The 27,399-nt window shown below is 41.9% G+C and overlaps 1 protein-coding gene across 6 annotated transcripts; it reads left to right on the top strand.

Moving 5' to 3' along the window:
- ZNF286A (zinc finger protein 286A) lies at window positions 1-26,836 on the top strand. 6 transcript variants are annotated; one of them, XR_008418671.1, is made up of 8 exons: window positions 107-260; window positions 471-685; window positions 1,636-1,724; window positions 5,099-5,213; window positions 6,503-6,595; window positions 14,643-15,897; window positions 25,846-26,021; window positions 26,496-26,836. XR_008418671.1 is itself a non-coding variant. In XM_053892625.1 (7 exons), exons 2-6 carry the CDS (start codon window positions 658-660, stop codon window positions 15,872-15,874), a joined length of 1,557 nt encoding a protein of 518 aa, XP_053748600.1. In that variant the 5' UTR covers window positions 107-260; window positions 471-657; the 3' UTR covers window positions 15,875-15,897; window positions 25,846-26,836. The 6 variants fall into 6 exon arrangements, 5 of the variants coding, with proteins under 5 accessions (XP_053748599.1, XP_053748600.1, XP_053748598.1 ...); XM_053892625.1 differs by having other exon boundaries at window positions 25,846-26,836; XM_053892624.1 differs by lacking the exons at window positions 107-260; window positions 25,846-26,021; window positions 26,496-26,836 and adding an exon at window positions 1-73 and having other exon boundaries at window positions 14,643-15,973.
- Window positions 26,837-27,399: the final 563 nt, after the last annotated feature.

The following is a 27,399-nucleotide window of genomic DNA, read 5'->3' as shown; positions in this document are numbered from 1 at the left end:
GCTCCTTCTTACGCATGCGCGACTCCGAGCTGGCCCAAGAAGTTCGTAGCCTTTGTCAGGCCCGGGATGGGAGGTGAGTTGGACGTTCGCCTGCCGCTCTTCTCCGCCCAGCCTAGATGGTGGCCCCTGGGGCATCCTTTCGTGCCGAGTCGGGGCTGGAGTGCGCGTTTGTGGAAGGGGCCTCGAGGGAGGATCATGAGCCCCATCCCTTCGCGCTCCGGCCCGAATGCCTCCCGCGGTGCCGCCTCCCCGGGACGCGGGTGCGAGCGCGGTGCGGGCGGGGGCGCGACGGGCGGGGCGCGGGGCAGTCGCGGGGCTTCGGGGAGAGGCCGGAGCGTGGCGGGGTTTGTCTGCGCGCCTGCTACCTTGGCTGGACCCGTGCAGCCGCTCGGTGCCCCCAGGGACAGCTGCGAGCTGCAGGGACAGGCACCTGGCACCCAGCCTCAGGGATGCTCTCCCCGGGTTTCCAGGTTCCAGCCTCGCGGTACCGAGCCAGGCTCGAGAGTGAGGATCGACCCGACCAGATCGAAACCTTTCAGCGGAGCCCCCCGAGGGAAGGCAGGAGGGAGGACGACGAGGCCACGGAGGCTTCTCACTGTTCGGCCCGGAGAAGTCTGAACTGGCGGGGGAGATCGGAACCGGGAGCAGGTGGTGATCATGGAGACCGATGTGCACGAGAAGAGAGGTGAGAGTTGCAGAAGTATTTGAACTTGTGTTGTGGAAGGGCCAAATTCCTTCCTCCTGAAGGGAAATCAGTTGGCCTTACAGGAGGTGGCTCTTGGTTGAGAGTGCTGTCCGTCTCCTTTGTCTGGGGGACGGATGGCCTCTTTGAGTGAGCAGGGAGGGCTTGGTGTGGGATCCATCCCCCTTTCCTCTCCAGCTGGGCGCACAATGGACCCTTCAAAGCCACCCCCAAAGTCCGAGCGGAATGTTAGCTTCTAAGGCGTGAACATAGCCTCGATTACTTTTTCTCCCACCTTCTTCTCCCACCTTCTTCTTCCCAGATGATTATGCCATCCTAGCCTCAATCATCGGTCTGAGAACTTAGCTTTCTGCTTGGCAAAAGTATTTCCCATACCTTTTATGCCTTTTTGTCTGGACAACAGCCCTATGATTTCAAAAAGCAAGGGATTTTTGTGTTATACAGGAGAAAACAGGCCTAGAAGTCCGTGACTGACTTCCAGTGCTACCAGAACAGTCTTTGTTGAAGTTTGGCTTCCTACATCAGAATTACATGCCCGGGTGCTTGTTAGATTTCTAGATCTCACCGCAGACTCAACTAAACGATAATTATTTGGAGATGGGATACAGCAGTCTCCGGTTTTCAAGTAAGCTTGCAGGATGCTTTTTGAAAACCGGTTGAGTCTGTTTTTCTGATAGGGACGTTCGGCTCAGGGATCAAACGGACTTATTTTGCTTTCCAGATCAGAGAGTGCCATCTTCCAGAATGTGTTATAATTGTAGCAATGCTTCTGGACATTGGCCGTGACGCTGGGATCCTGGGTTGTTTGGGGCTCCCTTCTGTTACGGTGCTGGTAGGGAGCTTCATTCGTATGGTGGGGGTGGGGGGGAATTTGGCTGATCGGAGTCACAAGATGGATCCAGGCCCCATCATCACTGCTTTCTTGCCCTTAGCTCTGTCTTCCCAGGATGCTCCCCTTTCCCAAGAGCGGAGCACAGAAGAGGGGGAAGTGGCAGCTCTGCGACTCACAGCTAGATCCCAGGTGAGTGGGAGTCCCTACCGATTATTGAAAACGCCGCCTGATTTCTCAGAGTACACACGTACCCCCTTGTTTTTAGGGTGGGCTTTTGTTGTCCGCTAGAGCTCGAGTAGAGACCTGGGTTCCAGTTCTAAGAGACTTGCTTGGGTATCTAATGCACTCCGTAGAAAATGTCTTCTAGTTACCCCGAGTACCCTCTCCAGCTAGTATTTATTGTCATTCAACAGGCATAGGAGGAGCATTGTCCTTCTTGGACTGTTTATGCTCTTTTCTGTGCTTGGTAACTTAGGGAACTTATTTTATTTTTAAACGTTTATTTATATCTGAGAGAGAGAGAGAGACAAAGTGTGAGCGGGGTAGGGGCAGAGAGAGAGAGAGAGAGGGAGACAGAGAATCCGAAGCAGGCTCCAGGCTCTGAGCTGACAGCACAGAGCCCCACCGTGAGATCATGACCTGAGTCAAGGTCGGTTGCTCAACGGACTGAGCCACCCAGGCACCCCCTGAAGGCTTAATTTATTTTTTTTTTTAATTTTTTTTAACGTTTATTTATTTTTGAGACAGAGAGAAAGAGAGCATGAATGGGGGAGGGTCAGAGAGAGAGGGAGACACAGAATCTGAAACAGGCTCCAGGCTCTGAGCCGTCAGCACAGAGCCTGACGCGGGGCTTGAACTCATAGACCACGTGATCATGACCTGCGCTGAAGTCGGACACTTAACCGACTGAGCCACCCAGGCGCCCCTGAAGGCTTAATTTAAAGAATTAGAATCCAGCCCTCCAAATTGATGAATGTTGAAGTATTTTAGAGGTGAAGTGTTACGTCTGCAGCTTACTTCCCCATCCGCCCCCCTTCACTAGGGAAAATACTAAGAATTGTTGAATTCGAGTGGTGGTTGGACTGTGTGGGCAAACAGTGTATTAGTCTCTTAACTATTTGTATTTTGAAAAGTTGGGGAGAAGACAGAGCTCCCCATGATGTGTGTGGCATACCTCAATTAGCCTTTCTTTTTGCTACTATAATCCGAAGCGAAAAAGTAGACACTGGCACATTCGTACTGTTTGAAAAGTGACTTCTCAGGATCCTTTTTTTTTTTTTTCCTTAAAGTTTTTTAGTTTTTTATTTATCTAAGCAATCTCTACACCAAACATGGGTCTCGAACTCACTACCCCGAGATCAAGAGTCACACGCTCTTCGGGCTGAGCACCCCTTCTCACGATCCTTCTATATACTTGCTTGTCTCCCTTGGTTTCTCCACTGCCTTACATGAATCTCAAAGCGTGTATTAGTCAAGAAGTTTTAAGATGAAAAAATTAAAAAAAATTTAAAAAATAAAAAAAGTTTTAAGATGCAGCTCATGAAAACTCAAAACTGGCTTAAGCAAAAAGAGTTATTGACTAACATAAGTGAAACATCCAAGCTTGGTATACAGTTCAAACAGTATTATTAGAACTTACTCTATCCATTTCAGTGACCTTTTTTTCCCTCTCTCATTGGGTTTCGCTGTCAAGCAGACTTTTTTTCCTAGTGCTGGCTCCTAACATATTTAGGCTTACATCTTCCCGTGTTGAAGACCAGAGAAAAAAAAGGCATTTTCTCTCCTACTCGTTCCAACAAGTCCTGGAATTAACTCTTTAATGGGCACTAGGCACATTCTGGCATCGTTATTGGCCAGATCTGATGGTAATTTTCCAACTGATTAGACCTAGGGGATATACCTGCACATACCCTTATAAATATATGTCCCACCCATGAGTCAGGGATGGAATTAATACCACCTGAACTATACTAAAAGTAGCCAAGCATAGCAGCCAGAGGAAAATCGGGGTATAGGTACCAAGGGAAAGGTGAGCGCTTTATATATTTCAACACTTTGATAATGGATTCAGGATTGTTATTGCTTCCGGGTGGATTAAACCTTTTATGGAATTTTTTTTTTTTTTTAAATGTCTTTTGCAATGCATTAGATTTTGCTTGATGCCAACTTTGCAACTTTCTTACTAGAATTTTCCTGGGCTATTTTTTGTCTTTAACTTACTAGATTTCTTAAAAGATTAAAGTTTTAATTCTTGCTCGCTGTAACCAGGTGAACAGCACAGACATTTATAAAGATAAAGGTAATATTACTTTCCCCGATTCAGTCCCCCACTTCTCCCTGCTGAGGATAACAGTGTGGTGTATATTTCACTTCCCTCTCATCCCAACTTTGGATTTTTTTTTTTTTTTTGAGAGCCCTTTCTGTCAAGAGGATGCAACATTTAAAAACAACAAAAACAAAAAAAACCCCACCTTTTTATGAGGTAAATTAACTAATTCGTATTAATTACTTGTTATGTTTCAGATTTTTACCACGTGATTTTTATAATTCTGTTTGCTATGCTTTGTTCTTTTGTATTGTTTCCTGCCTTTTGTGCAATAGTTGGCATTTTTCTGGTTTTTTTTTTCTTTTAATCTGGAAATTAATTCCCGTTGAGTGTCATTTCAGCTATATATATGCAGATTATAGGACCAGGTTCATTTTTTACTCATAATATCTTGTCTGTTTAGTGGCTACTTAATGATTTTTTTATATTTCATTTTATTTTTCAAGGACGATTCTTGTTATTTTTTTTTTTAATTCTTGTTATTTAAATCTCAGATCATTTCCACTTTGGAAATGTTATTTTGAAATAATTTTAGACTTAAAGAAATGTTGTAAAAAGAGTTTTCATATACTCTCTATTCAGATTCTCTGAAAGTTAACATTTATCTCACTTATAATAATTTATTACAGCTTTTATATATTTTGTGTTATATAAACTTAATCCTATGATATTTACAACGTTTATAAGTTATATCTGTGCCTTCAGTTGTTGCTGGTAGTTTCCAATTTAATGCTTTTTGCCTTGAATTCCATGCCTACCTGGATTTGGTGCCTTTTGCCAATCTTTTCATTCCATAACTTCTTCCTTTGCAAGTTTTGCATTTCAATTCATCTTCTGATTGGCTAGGTTAATTCTTTGAGTTTTTATTGAGGACTCACCAGGAGAATTATGCAGACATGCATCATTTTTCCTCTGCTCTTTTTTTGTTTACTCTGCCAAATTGCATTGTTGACTCACTGGTTCATGTTTCAGCTCTTCATTTCCCAGAAGAACTGTGGTCTCAATGGACAAACCACAGTCTGTCTTCTTTCGGTTCTCATATTGAATCCAGGACATAGGTGATACCCAGTGACTTTGGAGTATTCCGAATTTGAATACATGACAAGGCTTGTCCTTTATCACAACCGTTTCCCTCACGCATGTATTTTACACATCTACTCTGGGGCCATCAGAAATTGGGGGGTGAAATTGAGTCTGTTGAGTGAAAGATGTGAACAAAAGTATGTTTGTGTCTTAGGCATCAGTGACATTCAAGGATGTGGCCATGGACTTTACCCCAGAGGAGTGGGGGAAGCTGGATCCTGCCCAAAGGGAGGTGATGCTGGAGAACTATAGGAACCTGGTGTCGCTTTGTAAGGATGGGTTCTCATTGTGACTCGAATCTGCTTTGGGGACGTCATTACTTTATTGAAAGTGAACTCGCTTAACAAAGCATTCACTTTTGCATTCAGAAATCACGAAGTATTGATCCCTTTGGGCCCAGAGAAAATCTATTTCTGCCCTTGGTTCTTGGTGAAATGTCTGTGCTGGTTTTGTATCAAAATTCTTCGGATTCAAATGACAGGAACCTATTTCACACTAACTTAAAGGGCATAAGAATGTTGGTTCAGGAAATTATAAATATTGTCAGATATCTCCTTTATTTTGTTTTAATCACGTGGCTTGGCTTTGCCCTATATTAGCTTTATTCTCAGGCTCTCCCCATGCGGCAAAGATGGCCATCGGCAGCTCCAAGGTGGCATAAGTCTCTCAGAGAGAGAAATTACTCTCTGGCCAGTGTGGATCTCACGCTCACTTCCGTGAAGGGCGTGTGGGTGTGGGAATGTGCGAATGGGTTCTCCCCCATGTATGTGTTCTTTCGGGGGTAGAAGGAACTATGTTATCGTCTCCCAGTGATATTTACACATGAACATTCAGAAGTTCTATTTGTATCAATAATTTGTTGCCATCATTTTCTAATTTAATACTTTTTGCCTTGAATTAATTTTGCGCTTGTGTAATAAATTCCCTAAGAAAGTGGGTTCTGATAAATGAAGAAGGAAGAAAGGGGAAAACTATTAAAAAGGAGACAAAAACTCTAGTCGCCACAGGGCACAACTTTTTGGTGCTGCCACTGAGGTCCCACTTTCTCTACCTCTTCCCTAAGCTAAGGACTCACCTGCGGTGTCTCTCTGGAACTTCCTCAATAGAAAAATAAAGAGAAATTGTCTTCTTTTTTAAGTAAGCGCTACACCCAACGTGGGGCTTGAACTCATGACCCTCAGATCAAGAGTCATGTGCTTTCCCCACTGAGCCAGCCAGCCAGCCAGCCAGGTGCCCTGAGAAATTCTCTTCTTTCTGACCGGCAGATACATTTGCCTTTTCCAGTGCATGTAAACTCCTTACCAGACCCAGACTCTTGCTGCAGATATTTTGAGTTCCATTCAAGGTCCATCCTCCCTTATTTCTGATCTTCTTTTAATATCCTATCTTTGTAGATCAAGGGGTTGGGACTGTGCTCTAGAATAGACCTTTGTGCCCATCACAAATAGTTAAGTCCTGTTTCTTTTTGTTGTTCTTTCTTTCCCTTTCCTTTCCCTTTCCCTTTCCCTTCTTTCCTTCCTTCCTCTCGTTCTCTCTCTCTCTTTCTTTCTGTGAGCAGGGCTTCCAGTTTCCAAATCTGAGAACTACAATTTGGAGAGCGGAAAAGAACCACTGATGCTTGAGAGAAAAGCCCCCAAAAGCAGCTATTCAGGTGAGTCAGATGTATGGGAGTCTTCAGAAACAGTAACGCCAAAGGACAGCGAAAAAGTGACACTTTTCTGTGCTTAAAAAAGAATACTGGCAATACCTACACGCTTTTGTTTTTTTAATATCTTATTTTAAATTATACAGCTTTTTAAATAATATAACAGTTGAGAAAATAAAATAACACACGTGTTCACGGTCAAAACCAGACATGTGCCAATACTTTGCTTCTTTGGCCTTTGTTTCTTTATTTTGCAATGCAAAATAAAAATATAACTGTACAGTTCTTTGAATTTTCGCAAATGAACACATTCATGTGACTACTGCCCAGATGAAGAAGCAACCTCACCAGCCCGGAAGCACCCTTGTCCCTTCATTCCTTCCAAGGGTGACCTTATCCCAACTTCTAACACCATAGAACTTGTTCTTGAACTTCATTTAGACAGAATCCTACTGTATATTCCAATGTCCGGCTTTCTTCACTGAACACGACCGTGAGATACATCCATGTTCTCGCGTGTACTTATAGTTCATTCTCTTTGTTGTGCCGTCTTTCATTATGTCAATATACCAGTTTATCTGTTCTCTTGAGATGGGCGTGTGGGTAGTTTCCAGGTTGGGGCTAAATGAAGAAGACCGCCCTGTATATTCTTTTACATGTCTTCCGGTGAACCCATGCAGGCATGTCTTGGAGATACTGTGGGTTTGGTTCCAGACCACCAGAGTAAAGCAAGTGTTGCAGCAGAGGAAGTGAAATGAATTTTTTGGTTTCCCGTTGCATGTAAAAGCTATGTTTATATTACGCTACAGGGTACAATAGCATTATGTCTAAAAACCAAACAACACGCATACCTTAATTAAAAAATGTTGTCTAAAACTCCTGTCATATGAGCCTTCAGCAAACCGTAATCACTGATCGCAGATCGCCATAACAAATACAACACTAATGAGAAAGTTTGAAATACCGCAAGAATTACCAAAATGTGACCCAGCGGCACCAAGTGGGCAAATGCTGCTGGAAAAATGGCGTTGATGTACTTGTTTGATGCAGGGTTGCTACAAACCTTCCATCTGTAAAAAGCAAAACACAAGGCAGTATCTGCGAAGCACAATTAAGTGGAATGAAACAAGGTATGTCGGTATATGCATTTCTGTTGGACAAACACACAGGTAGAATTGTTGGATCCTGGGGCCGGTATTTTGGTAGATGGCACCAAATAGGCTTCCAAAGTCATTGTCTTAATTATAGTTACCCTCCCACTAGCAGAGGATGTGAGTTGCCCCACATCCTCACCAGCACTTAATATTGTCTGTCTGCTTCATTTTAGCCATTCTTACAGGTGTGTGATATCTTTTTAAGAAATAAAAAATGGGACAGATTTAAAGTCCTTTTATTTGCTCTGTCCCTAGAAGTAACTAGTTGGGGTGAATCATTCTAGTGTGTGTGTGTGTGTGTGTGTGTAGTTACTCACATATATACATATACACGACAAAGAACAATTGTAGGGGTGCCTGGGTGGCTCAGTCAGTTAAGCGTCTCAGTCTTGACTTTGGTTTAGGTCACGATCCCAGAGTCATGGGATCCAGCCCCGTGTCAGACTCTGTTGAGTGTTTCCTCTCTCCTACTCTGTCCCTCTCCCCCGCTCACACACTCTCTCTCTCCCTAAGATTAAAAAAAAAAAAAAATAGTAATAATTATGTGTGCATAGTATTATGTTGTACTTTTTATTTTGTAATCCAATTCTCTTACAGCTTCACACTGTATTTTGATAGTACCTATGTTAATACATGTGAATTGTGTTCATTTGAACTGCTGTGGAGTAAGTCCATTGTGTACGTGAACTGAACAGTTTAATTTCTCTGCTGTTAACAAGAGAGTTGCAATGATCATCCTTTTATTGAGTCTTTATATTCGTCTTGAGATTTGGTTTAGGTACGTAACCAGGATAAGATGGACTGAATCTTCAAGTATCACATGTTTGGCTTCGTTAGGAACTGCCAAGGTCCTACCTTCATCCGGGCCAACAGGTGATGCTATCAGATGTAGTAATTTGTGTCAGTCTGATGGGTGTGAAATGAAATTTCATGTTTTTTAATTTATGGTTCTCTGGTTACGAGTTTTAGTAATTCGTATGTTTCATTAGCTACTCAGGTTTCCTCTTTTGTAAATTACCTACTTACATTCTTTGCCTTATTTTTTTTTTTTTTTGAAATTGGGCCATTCACACCTTTTTCTTGATTTGTTGGAGTTCTTTACATATTTTAGATACTGATATATGACAGGTACCATTATGAATCAGTGAGAAAAAAAATATTGGTTCTTTTTCTCTGCGGCTTATTCTATTTTATGGTGTCTTATGCGTGCAGAATTTTAAAATTTTAATGTTAACAGATTTATCTTTTTTTTAAGTTTATTTATTTATTTTGAGGGAGGGGTGCAGAGAGTGAGGGAGAGAAAGGGAATCCCAAGCAGGCTCCACGCTGTCAGCACGGAGCCAGCCGTGGAGCTCAAACTCACAAACCACGAGATCGTAACCTAAGCCGAAATCAAGCCTCAGGCACTTAACCAACTGAGCCACCCAGGTGCCCTATCTTTTTTTTTTTTTTTTTTTTTATATACTTTATGCTTTTTCTGAATTCTTATTCCAGCGCCAGGAAGATAATCTATACTTTATTCTAAAATGTTCAAGTTTTATCTTGCAGGTAGATACTCGGGGTTTGCATACTGTGTGAATAAGGAACTACTTTTATCTTTTCCCATGTTTAAAACTGATAATTCAGCATCTTTTTATTGAAAAATCTATATTTTGTCACAGATTTGTAACCCTAACTCTGGTAAACTCTGGTCCCGTATATACTTGGGTCTGTTTCTAGGATCTCTGGTCTTACTTATCTGTCCATGCTGCAATAATATGTTTTAATTATCACAATAATTATTTTAATTATACTTGATAGTGTGTATATCTCCAAAAGGAAATCTTGTCTTAATATCCTTTTTTAAATCCTCTTATTCTTTGGAATACTGAGAGTTCTAAAATCTTCCCCTGTGATTATAGATTCATCTTTTCCCCATGTAGGCATATCACTTTTTGAGCCTTGCTTATTTGTAACCCTTCTCCCTTTTTTTACAGGAGATCTTGCCATTTTCTAAATGAGCTACAAGAACTCTTCATACATGAGGCATTTAATCCTTGTCAGACGTTTTTTCTAGGTTTTGTTCTTCAGTTTTGGGTGCTTTTTAATGTACAAATTTAATGTATTACAATCTTCTAAATATTCCAGTTTTTTTTAAGTTTATTTATCTTTGAGATGGAATAAGCAGGGGAGGGGCAGAGAGAGAGCGGGGGAGACACAGAATGCAAAGCAGGCTCCAGGCTCTGAACTGTCAGCACAGAGCCTGATGAGGGGCTCGAACCTACGAGCCTTGAGATCACGACCCAAGCTGAAGTCAGATGTTTAACTGACTGAGCCACCCAGGTGCTCCTAAATTTTCCAATTTTTGATTAGTGCTTGGAAAGATCTCTCTCTGGCGTGCTTGGGTGGCTCAGTCGGTTAAAATCAATCCAAGTCTTGGGGAACGTGGGTGGCTCAGTTGGTTAAGCGTCTGACTTCGGTTCATGATCTCGCGATTTGGGAGTTCGAGCCCTGAGTCAAGCTCTGTGCTGACAGCTCAGAGCCTAGACCCTTCTTCAGATTCTGTGTCTCCCTCTCTCTCTGCCCCTCCCCTGCTCTCTCTCTCTCTCTCTCACTCTCTCTCAAAAGTAAATAAAACATTAAAAAAAAAGATCAACTCTTGGGGCACCTAGGTGGCTCAGTTGGTTAAACATCTGACTTCAGCTCAGGTCATGATCTCAGGGTTTTTGAGTTCGAGCCCCACGTTGGGCTCTGTGTTGACAGGTCAGAGCCTGGAGCCTGTTTGGAATTCTGTGTCTACCTCTCTGCCCCTCCCCCGCTCACTTGTGCTCGCTCTCTCTCTCTCAAAAGTAAATAAAACATTAAAAAAAAGTCTATCGAACTCTTGGGGCGTCTAGGTGGTTCAGTCGGTTAGGTGTTCGACTTTAGCTCAGGTCATGATCTTGTGGTTTACACGTATGAGCCCCATTTTGGGCTCTGTGCTGACAGCTCGGAGCCTGGAGCCTGCTTCAGATTCTGTGACTCCCTCTCTCTCTCTCTGTCCTTCCCATGTTTGTGCGCTCTCTCTCTCTCAAAAATAAATAAAAACATTTAAAAAGAATTTGAAGTCAATCCAACTCTTGATTTTGACTCAAGTCATGATCTTGCAGTTCGTGAGTTCAATCCCCGCTTGTTAGGGTCTGTGCTGACAGTCTGGAGCCTGCTTGGGATTCTGTCTCTCTGTCCTTCTCTCTGCCCCTCCCTCCCACTCTCTCTAAAAATAAATACATAAAACTTAAAAAAATCTGTATAAATAGGGTGGGCCAAATACAGTAAGTCTGAGGGTCAGATTTGTCCCACTGGCCACCTGTTTGCAGCCTCTATTTTCTCCCACAACCAAATGATATCACTATCTAGATGAATCCCAAATTTGTATTTCCAGCCTAGACCTCTCCTTGGGCCAACTGTTCTAAACATTTGTGTAACTATTTGATGTCTTTATTTGCTTATGTTTAAGACGCCTCAATACAGCACGTTTGAAACTGGTTGCCTGATATATGCCCAAATTCTCCATCCACCCAGGAGAATCCTTTTCCAATCATTGTCTTAACGACACCCGCTGTCTTATCAAATTGCACAAGCCAGAAATCTGTGAACGGTTTCTACCCTTCCCTCTCTCTCCTTTTCCAATTTGTCACTGCATTGATCTAATTTTATTGTAAATATTTCTTCATTCTTAGCATCCCTCCATCTCTCTTTTGTTTGCCTGGACTACCCAGATAATCTCAGTTCTACCTTTGCCCCCATAGATTTCCACCATTCTTTATATTACAGTGAGAGTGATGTTTTCAAAATACAAATCTGATGGTGTCATCTTTTTGCTTGAAACATTGAAGTGTCTTCCTGTTGCTCTTAGAAAACAATCAAATTCCTTGAGGTCGACAAAGTCTTGTAAAGTCTGGCTTTTCGTCATCATTCCAACCTTATCTCACACATACTCTCCCTGTTTCTGTACTCTTAGCAGTTCTTAGTTAGGTACTCTGGCATCAAAGGATCCAGTTTAAGATTATTGACGACCCTCACGAGCTTTTGTTTATGTGGTTTATATTTACCAATACTTCCTGTATTAGAAATGAAACTGAAAGCAATTTAAACTATTAAGTTATTCATTTAAAAATAACAAAAATAGGGGACGCCTGGGTGGCTCAGTCAGTTAAGCGTTCGACTCTTGGTTTTGGCTTAGGTCATGATCTCACAGTTTCGTGAGTTCAAGCCCCGCATCAGGTCCTGCGCAGCAAGCAGGGCAGAGCCTGCTTGGGATTCTCTCTCGCTCTCTCTCGCTCTCTCTCTGCCCCTCCCCCACTCACACTGTCTCTGTCTCTCTCAAAATAAATAAACTTTAGGGAAAAAAAATAGGGGCACTTCGGTGGCTCAGTGGGTTAAGCGTCTGACTTTAGCTCAGGTCACGATTTCACAGTTTTTGGGTTTGAGCCCCACATCAGGCTCTGTGCTGATAGCTCGGAGCCTGGAGCCTGCTTCAGATTGTGTGTCTCCCTCTCTTCCTGTCCCTCCCCCACTCGCGCTCTGTCTCTCTCAAAAATAAATACTAAAAAAAATTATATGTAAAAAAGCAATCATAGGGGCGCCTGGGTGGCTCAGTCGGTTGAGCGTCCGACTTCGGCTCAGGTCACGATCTCGCGGTCCGTGAGTTCGGGCCCAGCGTTGGGCTCTGGGCTTATGGCTCAGAGCCTGGAACCTGCTTCCGATTCTGTGTCTCCCGCTCTCTCTGACCCTCCCCCGTTCATGCTCTGGTCTCTCTCTGTCTCAAAAATAAAAATAAACTTAAAAAAAAAAAAAAAAAAAGCAATTATAAACCCATTACATGTTAATGCAAATGATATAATTTTTATGAAAACAACTATTTGCTGAAAAAAAAAGTACTGAAAACACACTTTTACATTTTTGTAAATCTGTATTTTCCTGCTTCTGAATGCAGTTTGTTGTGATACGTTGTTCTGGTTGATTTGTGTGAAAGAAATCCAGCCTCACTCCAATATATAGTTGGAAAAGAGAGGAGTATTTTATAGGTGTTTTCAGATAAGTGTGGCTGTTCTGATCCACACTGAAACTGGACAAGCGGTAACTCTTGTTAAAATCTACTGATCTTTTCGAAAATAGTGGTTCATTGAGTTATGCAGATCTTCTGAGTATTGAGACATTACATTATACAATTATTTTTTAAACCATAACTTAAAAAAAATTTTTTTTAATGTTTCTTTTTGAGAGAGAAAGCGTAAGCAGGGGAGGAGGGGCAGAGAGAGAGGGAGACAGAATCTGAAGCAGGCTTCAGGCTCTGAGCTGTCAGCACAGAACCTGATGCCGGGCTCAAACCCACGAGCCGTGAGATCACGACCTGAGCCAAAGTCGGACACTTAACCACCTGATCCACCCAGGCGCCCTTAACTTAATTTTCTTCTAAATGTTTAATCAGTTGTCATAGCACCATTTGTTGGAAAACAAATTACCTTTTACTGACTGACTGAAATATCACCTTTGTATTGTTTTTAGCCGCACATCCTTGACTCTTTCGGAAGTTGCTCTCCTGTTTGATTGACCAATCTATTCCTTTGACGCACACTCTTTAAATTATTTTAGTTTTATGAAGTAGTTTTACATTGGATATAAAAATTCTAATATGTTTAAAGAGATCTAGGGGTGCCTGGGTGGCTCAGTCGGTTAAGCCTCCAACTTCAGCTCAGGTCACGATCTCACGGTCCGTGAGTTCGAGCCCCGCGTCGGGCTCTGGGCTGACGGCTCAGAGCCTGGAGCCTGCTTCCGATTCTGTGTCTCCCTCTCTTTCTGCCCCTCCCCCGTTCATGCTCTGTCTCTCTCTGTCTCAAAAATAAATACACATTAAAAAATAAAATAAAATAAAGAGATCTAGTTTCCATCCCTGCCCTCTTCTATTCTGATACTTTCCCCATAGGCAACCATTTTTACTAGTATTTCATTAATCTGTCCTTGGTTTTTGAAGATATAGCTAAATATGTATGTATATTTGTATCTCCCTCCCCCCCCCCCCTTTTCTCCTACACAAAAAGTAGGAAACTATACACCCTTACTTGCAGCCTGCTGGTTTTTTTTTAAAATTATTTACTCTATCCTGGAGAGAACTTCATACCTATATATGGAAACCTTTCTGACTTTTTAAAAGAGTTGCCTAGTACTCCATTTTATGCCTACATCATAGTGTATTTAATGAGTTCTCTACAGTAGAATATTAAGATTTTCCAGTTGTATGTCTACATCATCATGTGTTTAATGAGTTCTCTGTTGTATAGGTAGGATATTAAGATTTACCAGTCTTTTGCTGTCTCAACTAGTGTTATAATGAGGAGTCTTGTGTAAGTATAATTTCATATATTTGCCATTATATCTTTGGCGATCATAGATTTTTGATCAGAGGTGTATTATAAAAGCGTTGTTAGGGAAGATTAGACTGGAAATGGGACGCGTATTTGGACACGAGTAGGACTGGGTGTCTGGAAACCTAGGCGTCATGACCGTCCTCTACACTGAAGTGATAACCGTGTATTTATTACAGAAGTCGATGTTCAGTAAGAATTTTTCTCCCCTCTGCTGATCTAGTGTGCTCAGTACCTGCTCATCCAGTGACGTATTATTGCTCCATATCTGAATCTCTCCTTCTCCTGTATTTCCGGTCATCTTTATCCCCTTTGACTGTCCTGGATAAGGTCTCCTCATTCTCTCCACGTCTGTGCATTTGTTTCCTTTCATTTGCTTCTCTTTGCAAATCATCTTATGAAAGTCAAATCCACCTACTCCTCGAAAGCATGCGTTTCATCTTCATTAGCTATTACAGAACTGCTTTTTGTTGAGCACTGAAAACGAAGGAAATTTGCATTTCCAATTTCTTTCAGACCTGGAGGCTAAACCCGAGGGCAAAGATTCAACTTCAGCGCAAGATATTTCCAAAGAAGAATCATGCCAAGCCACAGTAATAGACAGACTGACAGGAAACGGTGTCTATGACTCCAGCTTGGAAACAACTCTTGAATGTGAAAATTGGTTAGAGAATCAGCAAGGAAATCAGGAGAGACCCTTGAGAGAAATGTTCACCCACGTGAATTCACTCCCCGAAGAAGGAGCTCATGAGCATGACGTATATTGGAAAAACTTTGGTCAGAAGTCTGTTCTTCTCACTCAAGACAGAGTTCCCAAAGGATCCTATGCCTTCCATACACTTGGAAAGAGGTTGAAACCGAAATCAAACTTAATGAAAAAGCAAAGAACCTGTAAAGAGAAAAAACCTCATAAATGTAACGATTGCGGGGAGCTCTTCACTTACCATTCGGTGCTTATTCGACACCAGAGAGTCCATACTGGAGAGAAACCCTATAGCTGTAATGAATGTGGGAAATCTTTTAGCCACAGAGCTAATTTAACTAAACATCAGAGAACTCATACCAGAATTCTCTTTGAATGCAGTGAATGCAAGAAGGCCTTCACAGAAAGCTCATCCCTCGCGATACATCAGAGAATTCACATTGGGGAGAGACCGTATGAATGCAATGAATGCGGAAAAGGTTTTAATCGAAGTACACATCTGGTACAGCATCAGTTGATTCATACTGGAGTGAAGCCGTATGAATGTAATGAATGTGATAAAGCTTTCATTCATTCCTCAGCTCTTATTAAACATCAAAGAACTCATACTGGAGAGAAACCCTACAAATGTCAGGAATGTGGGAAAGCCTTTAGCCACTGCTCATCCCTTACTAAACATCAGAGAGTTCATACTGGAGAAAAGCCATATGAATGTAGCGAATGTGGAAAAACCTTTAGTCAGAGCACACATCTTGTTCAGCATCAGAGAATCCATACTGGAGAGAAACCCTATGAGTGTAACGAATGTGGGAAAACCTTCAGCCGGAGCTCAAATTTTGCTAAACATCAAAGAATTCATATTGGAAAGAAACCGTACAAATGTAATGAATGTGGGAAAGCCTTCATTCATTCATCAGCTCTTATTCAGCACCAGAGAACTCATACTGGAGAGAAGCCTTACAGATGTGACGAATGTGGGAAAAGCTTTAAGTGCAGTTCATCCCTCATCAGACATCAAAGAATTCATACTGAAGAGCAACTCTGAAAAATTACTGAATGTGAAGAAATGTAAGTTGGTTTTATCACTGTGTTGAATACCTGAGCATTTAGGTGGAATACCCATAAAATGCTGCTGGAGGACCAATCGTGTATGCATCTGATTTTACTTGCATAATACATAGTTTTGAGCCATAAACAGAATGTTCCTTCTATCTACTGATTGAATCAGTATGAAAGCTTCTAGCTAGGGATCTCAAATTTTGATCCCCTTCCCCCCACCCCCACCCCCACCAAATACCCTTTCGTGGAAATTCAAGAAATCCTTGGGAGTGGATAGCAATATAATTGTGGTGAGATCTGGGCCCTCCCTCTCTTTGTCACATCAAAGCCCTGTTTATAGCTTCTCATTCTGTACGGAAATTCTTGTTTGTTAACTTAGGCAGAGGACCCATATCTTTATCATCAGGAAGGCACAGAGTTGTTCCTCTTTGGATCCAAAGTAGATCTCCAGATAATACAGGTAGTGTCATTTCTCCAGAGAGGGTCATTTCTTTTATATTAGCTATAAAACTTAAAGGTTAAAAGTTGAAATATGCTTTGGATCCTCTCCTTGCCCCAAAGGCTACGGTCTCATTCGATGCACATAAATAGAATATTTACAGCAGGTTCCAAGTCACATTCATTTAAGATTATGCTGGTCATCAGTTTAGATAATTGTTGCCCTCTACTGTGTAGATCTTCTTTTTCTACTTCCTTGGAATTACCCTGAAATTGAGAATGGGTCAACCTCTTAACTGTAGTTTTCAGTCAAATGCCTCTTTTCTCATCTTTGGCATTGAAGGAATCCTGGTTTGTTTGTTTGTTTGTTTGTTTGTTTGTTTGTTTTTATACTCACGTGAAGATTTCATTTCTTTACATTATTCTGCTTTCTGTAAACTATGTCGCATTGAGAAAAGGCCCCTGGGATGTTGAGGGTCTGAAAAGTTGATGAGTTCGATGTGTTATTATATTTAGGGTCCCAGTCAAGAAGAATAATTGAAGCAACTGTGAGACACAAGGACACACCTTCCTGTCAGATATGGAAATTAGTTCACAAGGCAGTGACTCATTGGAGGATAAGCAGCCTCCCTCCATGAAGAAGAGGTTGCCATTTCTCTGGCTCTTAAAAGTCTGTCCACACTTTTTGTTGTTATTACTGTTCTCCCGATATGTGTGTTGGTCTTTGCTACATCCCAGAGCCCCAAAGAAGGTAGAGGGGTGCCTGAGTGGGTCAGTCGGTTAAGCGTCCGACTTCGGCTCAGGTCACGATCTCACGGTCCGTGAGTTCGAGCCCCGCGTCGGGCTCTGGGCTGACGGCTCAGAGCCTGGAGCCCGCTTCGGATTCTGTGTCTCCCTCTGTCTGCCCCTCTGCTGCTTGCACTCTGTCTCTCGCATTGTCTCAAAAATAAACATACATTAAAAAAAAATTTTTTTTAAAGAAAGTAGAAAAGACATGAAACCACAATGATAACATAAGTTACTTGGGTGACCAAAAACCAGCAGTGGGATTGGAAAAGCAAAAGTTGAAATAAATATTTAGCCAAACGCTATGCAAATGTCAGTTTTTATTGTTACTCTATTGTATGACAAGAAAATCATAGAAAAGGTAGAAGGAAAGTAGTGACAGATTTCTTTTCTCTTCTAAATTCTATCCTTTATGAACATTTCAGCAACCAGTCCGTGCTCTTGCCTTCTCCACCCTATCCTTGTTACTGTAATTCCTTCTCTGTAAACCTTTGTTGTATTATTGAAAAAAGGTAGAGGAATAGAGTTTAAAGAAGTGATAGTGGAGAGCAAACAAGATGGTTAAGGATGAAGGAGTTAAATCCAGCAGCAATGAAAATCAAAACAATAGGCTATGGGGCCGAAAGGGCTGGAAAGAGGTTTTGGAAAGAACAAAAGATACGTTGAAAGGGTGGAGGCTCCCTGTTTCCGATTCTGTGTCTCCCTCTCTCTGACCCTCCCCTGTTCATGCTCTGTCTCTCCCTGTCTCAAAAATAAATTAAAAAACGTTAAAAAAAAAAATTAAAAAAAAAAAAAAGGGTGGAGGCTCATGGGAAGGCTCAAGGTCTGAGAGGTCAGAATAGGGGGCTGGCACAGGAACAAGGGAAAGGCGCTTAATCTTTTCACCACCTCGGTGCTCCATATTCATGGTCTAAAGTAGGAACTGACAGAGTGTGGCCTGGACCCGTGGACCAAGTCCAGCCTTCTGCCTATTTCTCCAAACACAAGGCTTAGTTGGATCTTGACCACACTCGTTTGTTTATGTTTGTTGGTGCTACAACAGCAGAGTCAAGCAGTTGCCGTAGAGATTGTATGTCCCCCACAAGCCTAAAATGCCTAATATTTCTCAGCGTGCCCAACACTTGAGTGAAAATAAGGTCCTAATTTGGGGGCCTAAATTTGACTAACAAAATAAGACCCACGTGGGATTTTCAAAGTTGGGATTGAATTCTGCCACCTTCACTTAGCATTTATGTGACCTTACTGAGTCTCAGTGTCTTTATCTGTAAAATGGGAATAAGTCGTCCTTCTCTCATAAGATTGTGAGGATTAGACAAGAATGCATGTAAAAGACCTGGCACATGATAAATTATGTGGAAAACCTCTATATGTATATGTATGTTTGTAAATATATATATATATACACACGTATGTATATATATGTGCGTATATATACGCATATGTATATATATATGTGTGTATATATATATATTTACTTTTTATTTTTTTTAATGAAATGTCAGTCCATTTGGGCTGCTAACCAAATAACTCGCCGTAGACTGAGTGGCTTATAAACAACATTCTCACAGTCCTGGAGACTGGGAAGTCCAAGATCAAGGCCTCAGCACGTTCAATGTCCAGCGAGGGCCTCCTTCCTGGTTCTGGGACAACCATCTTTTTGCTGTGTTTTCTGGTAAAAGGGCAAGAGGGCTCTCTGGGGCCTCTTTTCTAAGGGCACTAACCCTATTCAGAAGAATTCTGCCCTCATGACCTTCCAAAGACCCCACCTCCTAATACTATCACTCTGGGGATTAGGTTTCAAGATAAATTTGGGGAGATAAAAACTCAGTCTATATAATAAGTGGCTAAGCATCAATCAAGCAGAAATTACTTAAGAATGAATGTATCTGACACCTCTTGTTTACCGGTCAAGAACTGTGACCATCCTACTGTCTAGCTCATCATAGAGAAGGGGCTTCTCTATTCTTCCTTCCATCTGGTGCTGCTGCCTACAGAGCCTCCTTGAGACCTTGGGGAATCTGCTTTTTTCCCTTCTGCATACCACTCTATTGGGAACTATCTGACAGTTCCAAAGACTCAAGTTTGTAATCTATTTACAGTTTCAACAGCATTGAGAGACATGCTCTAAGTTCGTTTTGCTGAGAACTCTGATCCTTTACATTTCAGTATTTGTTCTGTTTATGCTCGATGTTCGACCTGTGTTGTTTGTACTCCAGTGTGATTGTTGGAAGTTTTAATGTTCCATTTTTCAAGTGTTTTTGGTTACGTATAAAACCAAATTGACTGCTCTTACCAGTCCACTGTCAATAAAGATGTTGTTTATATATATACATATATTGTCAGAAACTTTTGTAAATTGCTTCTAAGTTTTCCTAATTTAAGCATATTTTAAGAGGCAAAGAAAGACCTACCGTAAAATCCTTCAGGAAACCGATCACACTTCTAATTGTTCATCTGGGCTCCACCACTTGTCAGACAGGGGATGGGGGAATTCCCTCCACGGCCCATGGATCTGCAAGAAGGTTAAAGAGTAGAGAAAGGTCGTTTCTACCAACTGGTGTTGAGTCCTCAAGCCAAGTGCAGGCTCCACTCACTTAGCAGGGGGTAATGGAGAAAAAAGGGACCACTCATTTAGCAAGAGTACCTATAGAAAGTACAGTTACAACTAGACAAGATCAGATAGACCGATTTAGCATAAATCTTAAACTATGTCTGGCTTTTGGGAGGAGAGTGTAACCACCCAAAGAATAAAAACAATAGTACTTTATAAGAACACCAAACAGTACTCAAATTCGTTGGCAATTAACCAGTTCAATTGTCTATTGAAAGTTTCTAATAACTTTGTTTTCCTAGGTGAGTTTTTACTTTTTAATATTGCAACAGGACTCACCAGGAAGCTCTTTGTTCCTGCTTTGTCCTTTCCTTTACCTGATTCTTTTTAGGCCCCAACAGGGCAGTCTTGGAATCCAGAACCACATGAGCTATCTCTCACCATAGGCTTTATTGGCAAGGGGAAAGCGTGTGCCCCTCTGGTAATACGTATAAAATGACATCTGTGGATTACCTTCTAGTTCCAATTAACGCCCTCAAAAAATCAGATGTTTTCATTGAATTGTTCTTTACATTTTTCACAGTGGTAGCCTCTGTTAGTCCATAAAACAGATAGTCTGCCCTTAGATTGAGTAGACTGTACATAAAATGTGCATACTTTACTCTCCCCCACTCCTGCCAATTCACCCATAAACGTTACTACCATGTCAGAAAAGTTCCCGTGTCTGGGGAATTGAAGGGTTGAAACCAGAGACTCAGGCATTGCTTGGTCAAAGACTCCCATCTCTGCTCTGTTTTTGTTTTTTGTTTTTTTTTTTCTGTGTGGACTATATTCTATCTTCTCCGGTGATGACAAATACATCTACTGGAAATCCCAAGTTAGTATGGTTCAAAACATTTGCAGTCCCAAGAGGAATACTTCTAAATAGCTCCAGCAAAATCCACAAGGCTACTTCTCGGCTTTGCTTGAGATCATGCTGATTGATCACCGAGCCATTTGCTGCTTTGAATTGCAATCTTGTCATTGAGCAGGCCGAGTCCCTGTAAAACCGCGGAGCAGGGGAGGGTGAGGCCCATCCCACTCAACTTGCACTGCGGTGGGAAAGGGCTGCTTCCCTAAGAGAAATCCAAGGATGGTAAAACAAACAGGTCCACTGCAATTGGTAGCAACCTTCAGTATGAACAAGTCTCCATCTGTGTCCCCAAAAGAGCTGTTCTTCAAAGATCAGTAACACACTGATAAAAAAAGGCCAAAACCTAAGAATATTTACAACATTGACTTCATAGGATTTCTGTGAGTGTTGAATATGTGAAAATGCTTTGTAAGCTATAAACGTGTTGCAGAGTTACATTGTTATGAAAATGGTCTATTCTTTGATGTCAGGCTCTGATATATATACAGTAAGCATGGACTTCTCACCAGAGTGCCAATTCTGGTGTTTTTTTTTTTTGTTTTTGTTTTTGTTTTTTTTTTTAATTTTTTTTTTTTTTCAACGTTTATTTATTTTTGGGACAGAGAGAGACAGAGCATGAACGGGGGAGGGACAGAGAGAGAGGGAGACACAGAATCGGAAACAGGCTCCAGGCTCTGAGCCATCAGCCCAGAGCCTGACGCGGGGCTCGAACTCACAGACCGTGAGATCGTGACCTGGCTGAAGTCGGACGCTTAACCGACTGCGCCACCCAGGCGCCCCTGTTTTTTTTTTTTTTTTTTTAATGTTTGTTTATTTTTGAGAGACAGAGACAGAGCACGAGTGGAGGAGGAGCAGAGAGAGAGGGAGACACAGAATCCGAAGCAGGCTCCAGGCTCTGAGCTGTCAGCACACAGCCCGATGTGGGGCTCGAACCCACAAACTGTGAGATTGTGACCTGAACCGAAGTCAGATGCCCAACCAACCGAGGCACCCAAGTGCCCTGCTAATTCTGTTTTTTTTTTTTAATGTTTATTATTTTGAGATAGAATCCCAAGCAGGCTCCATGGTGTCAGTACAGAGACCTACTTGGGGCTTGATCCCATGAACTATGAGATCATGACCTTAGCTGAAATCAAGAGTCAGATGCTTAACCGACTGAGCTGCCCAGGTGCCCCCAGAGTGCCAGTTCTTTTTTTTTTTTTTTAACGTTTATTTATTTTTGAGAGAGAGCACAAGCAGGGGAGGGACAGACAGAGGAAGACAGAGAATCCAAAGCAGGCTCCAGGCTCCGAGCTGTCTGCATGGACCTGAGCCACCCAGGCACCCCCAGAGTGCCAATTTTTAATGCTAACTTGTCCTATCTGTCTATCGTGGGTTGGCAAAGAGTCTTTGCTCATCAATAGTTATGTTCCCGAGGTGATATGTTACTTTTGCCATAGCAAAAATGTGGTTATTTTACGTGGAGTGGAACTCAATTCCCAATTTTATTGACCCATGCAACTCATGTTATAGTGACTTAAACCTACTGAACTATCCAGGACTCTAATCAGTGAAAACCCATTTCAAGCAAGCATAAACAAAAGGGCTACCATGATTAATGAGTTTAAGGGCTAGACATAAGATATGACTGCATCCAGGGGTTCAAAGATGTCATCAGATCGTGCTCCAGATTCGTTTTATTCTCAGGCAGACAGAACGGCAGAGATGGCCATTGGCAGCTTTTGGCTTGAGTTACCCTGGCAGCTGTTGATGCCAAAGAAAATATTTTATTGTCTGTGGGGCCATTCAAAGTTGCAAGGTAGATTATGGTTGAATGGCTTGGATCACGAACCCATTGAACCAATCACTATGGCCAAAAGAATTGGGTATTCTGACATGGGGCGAGGTAGGGTGGAATTTAGCCTTATCCAAAATGGTAGCATGGGTTTCCCACAAGGTCCCTGTTACCAGAAGGGGAGAAGGGAATGTGTGCTGAGCAGAAAATAAAATCCACTATCTCAGGATCTAGGCCCACCCAGTCCAGGGACATGGGCTTAACTTACTAAGTACAGGATGAGGGCATTATGCCTACTATAGACCTGGAAGGAGGTAGAGCGAGAAAACAAGTAGTGTGAACATGGATTTGTCCTCTTCGGGATCTGTAGTTTCCCTCAAATTTATGGCATCTCAGAAGGGTGGAAGAACTTGGCTTTTTACCTCCAGGGATCTTATTTCAAAGGACCTCATGTACACGTGGACATAAATATTGAAACAAAAATTTTTCATGCCCCCACAGAAAAGGACAGATTTAAGTGGATTTTAGCCTCTTAGTTTGTAAGTCCTTAATTACATCTCCTTTTATGTTTAGAGCCATGTATATGTAACAACTCAGCTTAAGTCCCATTCTATCGTATGTGACAGGCACAACTGAGGGAGAGGGAAATCTAAGGTTTACCTGGTGGGGGTAGAGACTGACTACATCTACTTCCAGACACTCTCAAGCAGTAGGAATGCTAAGAAGAGAGAGAGAGGATGTGGTATGTGATATTGTCCCCCTGCACTGAGATCAGAGAAAGCTCTCCCCGATTCCCCCCCTCCCCATCGTATAACTGGATTGTGAGGTTAGCAAACCACAGCAGTATCATTGTTTTCGCCTACTCACTAGAACACCCATTCTCGATGCTTGCTTGTGTGACCTATTCAGTGTGGGCTGGCAGGAAGGTTCTCCTCATTATAATCATTCAGAAAGCCAAGCTGATGAAGCAGCCATCATCTCAAACACTGCTTTTGCCATGCTAGAAGCAGAGGAAGGATCTAAAGGGTCTTGCACTGACACATTTCACTTCCACTCACATTTTATTTCCCTGAACAGGTCATGTACCCCAATCCAACCTCAAGTGAGGACCAGGAAAAACTATCTCCTTTGCAACACTTTCCTGGAAAGGAAGCCCACTCTCCTGCTCTCCACTCGTCGTAGGATTAGTAGAAGGTGGCATGGCATCCTTGTGTGTTTTAAGCCTTCCTCATCACCCCTCATATGTAAACACCTTCTCTGAGCCTCTGACTATGTACCATTTCTTACCTTTTGCTGCCATCTCTGACTCCCTGCTCACTTCCCCATGTTCATTGAGCCTTTGGTCTCCTATCTTTTACCATTGCTCCCAATATCTACACCCAGGATTGTTCAGCAAGGACTTTGGAGCAACTGTTCTAGGTGCCAGGTACTATATGCTAGGCCTAGTATGTGCTAGGTGTCAGGGATAAAATGAGGAGTCAGACACAGACTCTGCTTTTAGCTAAGAGACTTGGCCAAGTCAACAAGCGATCAGAAAGTGGTGTGATAAGAGCTGTCATACAGACGTGTGTAAGAGACCCAGCCTTTCTTGGTCGGAGAAGTTGGCATCCAAAAAGCCAGGAAGATGTCACCGCAGCTGAATCTCAAGGAAAGGGAATCACATGCTGAAGAAGTTAAGTGGGAAGGCATGACATTGCAGGCAGAGGGAGCCATGTGTGAGGTGGAGAATGGCGTATTTCAGGAACTATGTGTGGTTTAGCACGTTGTGCCTAGAGCTTAGAGTAGCACTGGCGGTAACTGAGGACGTAATGACCATCAACAGGCAGATCTTGAAGGGTCTTGTAAGTTCATTTGGAGTTGATTCTGGAGTATGGATATGGAAGGGAGGGAAGAGGCTTTCAGTTGCTATGTTTAGCAAGTGAGAGTTCATATGTGAGAGATTCCCATGACTGTGGTGTGGCCAATGCACTGGAGAGGGGTGAAATTGATGGCCAGGAGCAAGTTCAGAGGTTGTGCAGCGGTAATGTGGGAAAGAGACAGTGACTCTAGATTAAGCTTTCTCCCTGTCCCACCCTTCTGAGTAGGGTTATTCATGTTCTTCCATTGCTCGTCTAGGTTTCAAAGCTACGATTAAGGGCTCTTAAAGATACAGATACACACACACTCCTTTAGACATTATTTGTATTTTTATTATCCCACTCTTGGAACAAAACCGGTGTACGTTATCCAGTACAGAAATAGAAGCATTACATTTTGCTCTTTTCTTCCTCCTGGGAGACAGGATATGTTAAATTTTTGTTTTTAAGTTAAAAGTATGACTGTTCTATAGTAAGCCTGTGACAAAGATTTATTGGACTCATTAATGAGGGAACTACCTGGCTAATAATGCTGGTTCAAAGATGGATACCAGAGACTGTGCATAAACGGTCAGTGAAGGAAAGCATGCTGGGATAAGCTTGCTAAATGAGATACAAAACTGGCCAGTGTCGTACAGGGCAATAAAACCACAAACTCTGAGGTCATCTTTTCTACCAAGTAGAAATCCTTTGCAACTTATCCAGGGTTTTGCTTTAGTTTTTAACAGGGCAGCAAATGGCTTCACAGAGTTAGGCCCTAATCAATAGTAAATAGTAAGTCAAACAAAGTTATACTACCCCAAGGAGTCAGATAGCCTTTTCTTTTTTTAATGTTTGTTTATTTTTGAGAGAGAGAGAGCATGAGCAGGTGAGGGACAGAGAGAAAGGGGGACAGAGGATCTGAAGCGGGCTCTGCACTGACAGCAGTGAGCCCGATGTGCGGCTTGATCTCACCAACCTCAAGATCATGACCTGAGCCAAAGTCAGACATTCAACCAACTGAGCCATCCAGGCGCCCCCTGAAGAGCCAAATCACCTTTAAATGGGCTTTTCAGATAAAGTTGCATTTTGATGTTCACATGTAACCAGACTTTTGCCTTGTTTCCAAGTTTTGGATAAAATTTTCTTAACAGTCTGCCCTGTGTTCATAGATGTTCTCTACAGATTTTTTTTATTAAAAAAAAAAAAAAACAGATTCATTGTGGTTTTGTTACTTGGTTTCATTTACATGGTACAGCTATAGGGCACTTTGTTATGATGCCAGCAAGTCTCAGGCCGTCTGGTTCTGAGCAACTAAGGCCAGAAAACACATTTCTCACTGGAGACTTTATAAGGAATTTTGGGTTCCATCTTCAATGGTTTCCATCATTCTAGAGATTTTTCTAATGTTTTTAAATGTTTGTTTATTTTTGAGAGAGAAAGAGAGACAGAGTGAGTAAGGGAAAGGCAGAGAGAGAGGGAGACAGAATCGGGAGCAGGGTCCAGGCTCTGAGCTGTCAGCACCGAGCCCAACGCGGGGCTCGAACCCGCAAACCTTGAGATCATGACCTGAGGCGAAGTCAGATGCTTAACCGACTGAGCCACCCAGGTGCCCCTGGAGATTTTTTAAAGATTGCTTTTATTTGTTCTTCTGTTCCAGGGCTAGAAAACTAAACCCAATGGATTCATCTCCACCAAGTTCCACCTGTAATACCTGTAAATATGGATGAATTTCTCTCCTTTTGCGGTTCCCCAGATCTGTTACAGCTCCTGTTCTACTGGAGAGTGACCTTCTTTTTGACTTGTAGGGCTGGGATCTTGAAAGCCATAGCATAGGTACCATAGACATTTCCTAGACGGCTTCTCTAGGTAATTGATTCTATATATGAAATAAAACATTCTTCCTTAATGGTGGACTGCTCATGGCTGAGCAGGATAGATTCTTAAATATAACTCCAAAGCTGTATTTACATAATTGATTTGTTCAGTTTTATCTTGGTAAAAAGGAGGACAAATGCTTTTTGTTGTTACTCTATACAAATAACTGCATTGTTATGAAAAGAAAATAGACTCCATAAAAGTATATGCTCCTTAATTCTGAGTGATAATGAGAACAAAATCCCATTTAAGCTTTAAATTTTCACACTTTAAGGGATATTTTATTTCCATTTGCAAAGGCAGTCTACTAAATTGAGCGTTAGAGACAGATCAAGAAGAGAAAGGGCTTCCTCATATGTCTATCAGATAGAATATTTTTTAAATTACCAAAATGCTCTAAACAGATAATCACAAGTATATTTCATCTAACAGGTCATTCATTCCTCCTCAATTAACTCTTTGTCCTCCACTGAATCGTCGGTTAACAGTCTGATCTCATGAAGTAATCTGCTTCCAGACAAAAAAAAAACCAAAAAAACAGAATCCCGGAAATCTGACAGTTCTCTAAGCAATGTCAGCTTTGGCTTGGAAGTGTGCACCCACCCATGAGTCTGTTCTTTGAAGCAGCGATAGCTGATATCCGGTGAGGTTATTTCCACCGAATGTTTACATCTTCCTTCTTTTTTTAAAGACTCCGTTCCTGGCTTGCAGCTTATAGAAGAACCTTCAGACAAGGAAGAAAGGAAAACATAAACCACTTATTCAGAATCAGACTGGCTAGCCCTGCTTAATTTATTACAGTAACCAACAATATCTCAATAGAGGAGAATAAAATCCTTTCTTGGTGTATAATACATGAGTCTTTCAAGGAGTTGATCAGTGTTTCCCCAGAGGTTAAGAACATATTAAGGGCCATGAGGACCATCTCCAGGGACTTCAACCATAAATAAAGTGTACAACCTCTGAAATATACTTACCTTAATAATATATTTGTATCAAGTTAGTCTCAAGAAGGCTTATATTCTCTTTTATTTGGTATCTCTTCCCATAAGCTGAGCAGCTGTCAACAATAATTCTCAGCTAATTAATAAATATGAAACATACCAAACAAACCTAACTATTTCTCGCATTTCTCCTTTTGTGGGTGCCATATCACAGGCTCCTAGGTAAGGGACTATTTGGGGCCTGTTTATTTTTTTTTAAATCAAGAGTATGACAAAGTTAGCACAAAGCACAAAACATAATTCTGGTGAGAGACTGAATCTGTAGTACGTGGACAGATTATGCAGAAAGTTAAGAATGATTTTTCACCTCCTCTTGTTAAGAGTGGACTATC

Source organism: Panthera pardus, unplaced genomic scaffold, assembly GCF_024362965.1.
Source record: "Panthera pardus isolate Hobbes unplaced genomic scaffold, ASM2436296v1 HiC_scaffold_3, whole genome shotgun sequence".
Taxonomy (NCBI): Eukaryota; Metazoa; Chordata; class Mammalia; order Carnivora; family Felidae; genus Panthera; species Panthera pardus.
The sequence above is the reverse complement of the archived record's forward strand: the minus strand, read 5'-3'. Positions and strand labels throughout refer to the sequence as shown.

Excerpts from the sequence above, each read along its gene's own strand:
- ZNF286A (XM_053892625.1), top strand. The coding sequence starts at position 658 with ATGGAGACCGATGTGCACGAGAAGAGAG. Across the intron at positions 5,214-6,502 it reads TAGGAACCTGGTGTCGCTTT|GGCTTCCAGTTTCCAAATCT; the intron begins GTAAGGATGGGT and ends TTCTGTGAGCAG. Across the intron at positions 6,596-14,642 it reads CCCCAAAAGCAGCTATTCAG|ACCTGGAGGCTAAACCCGAG; the intron begins GTGAGTCAGATG and ends AATTTCTTTCAG.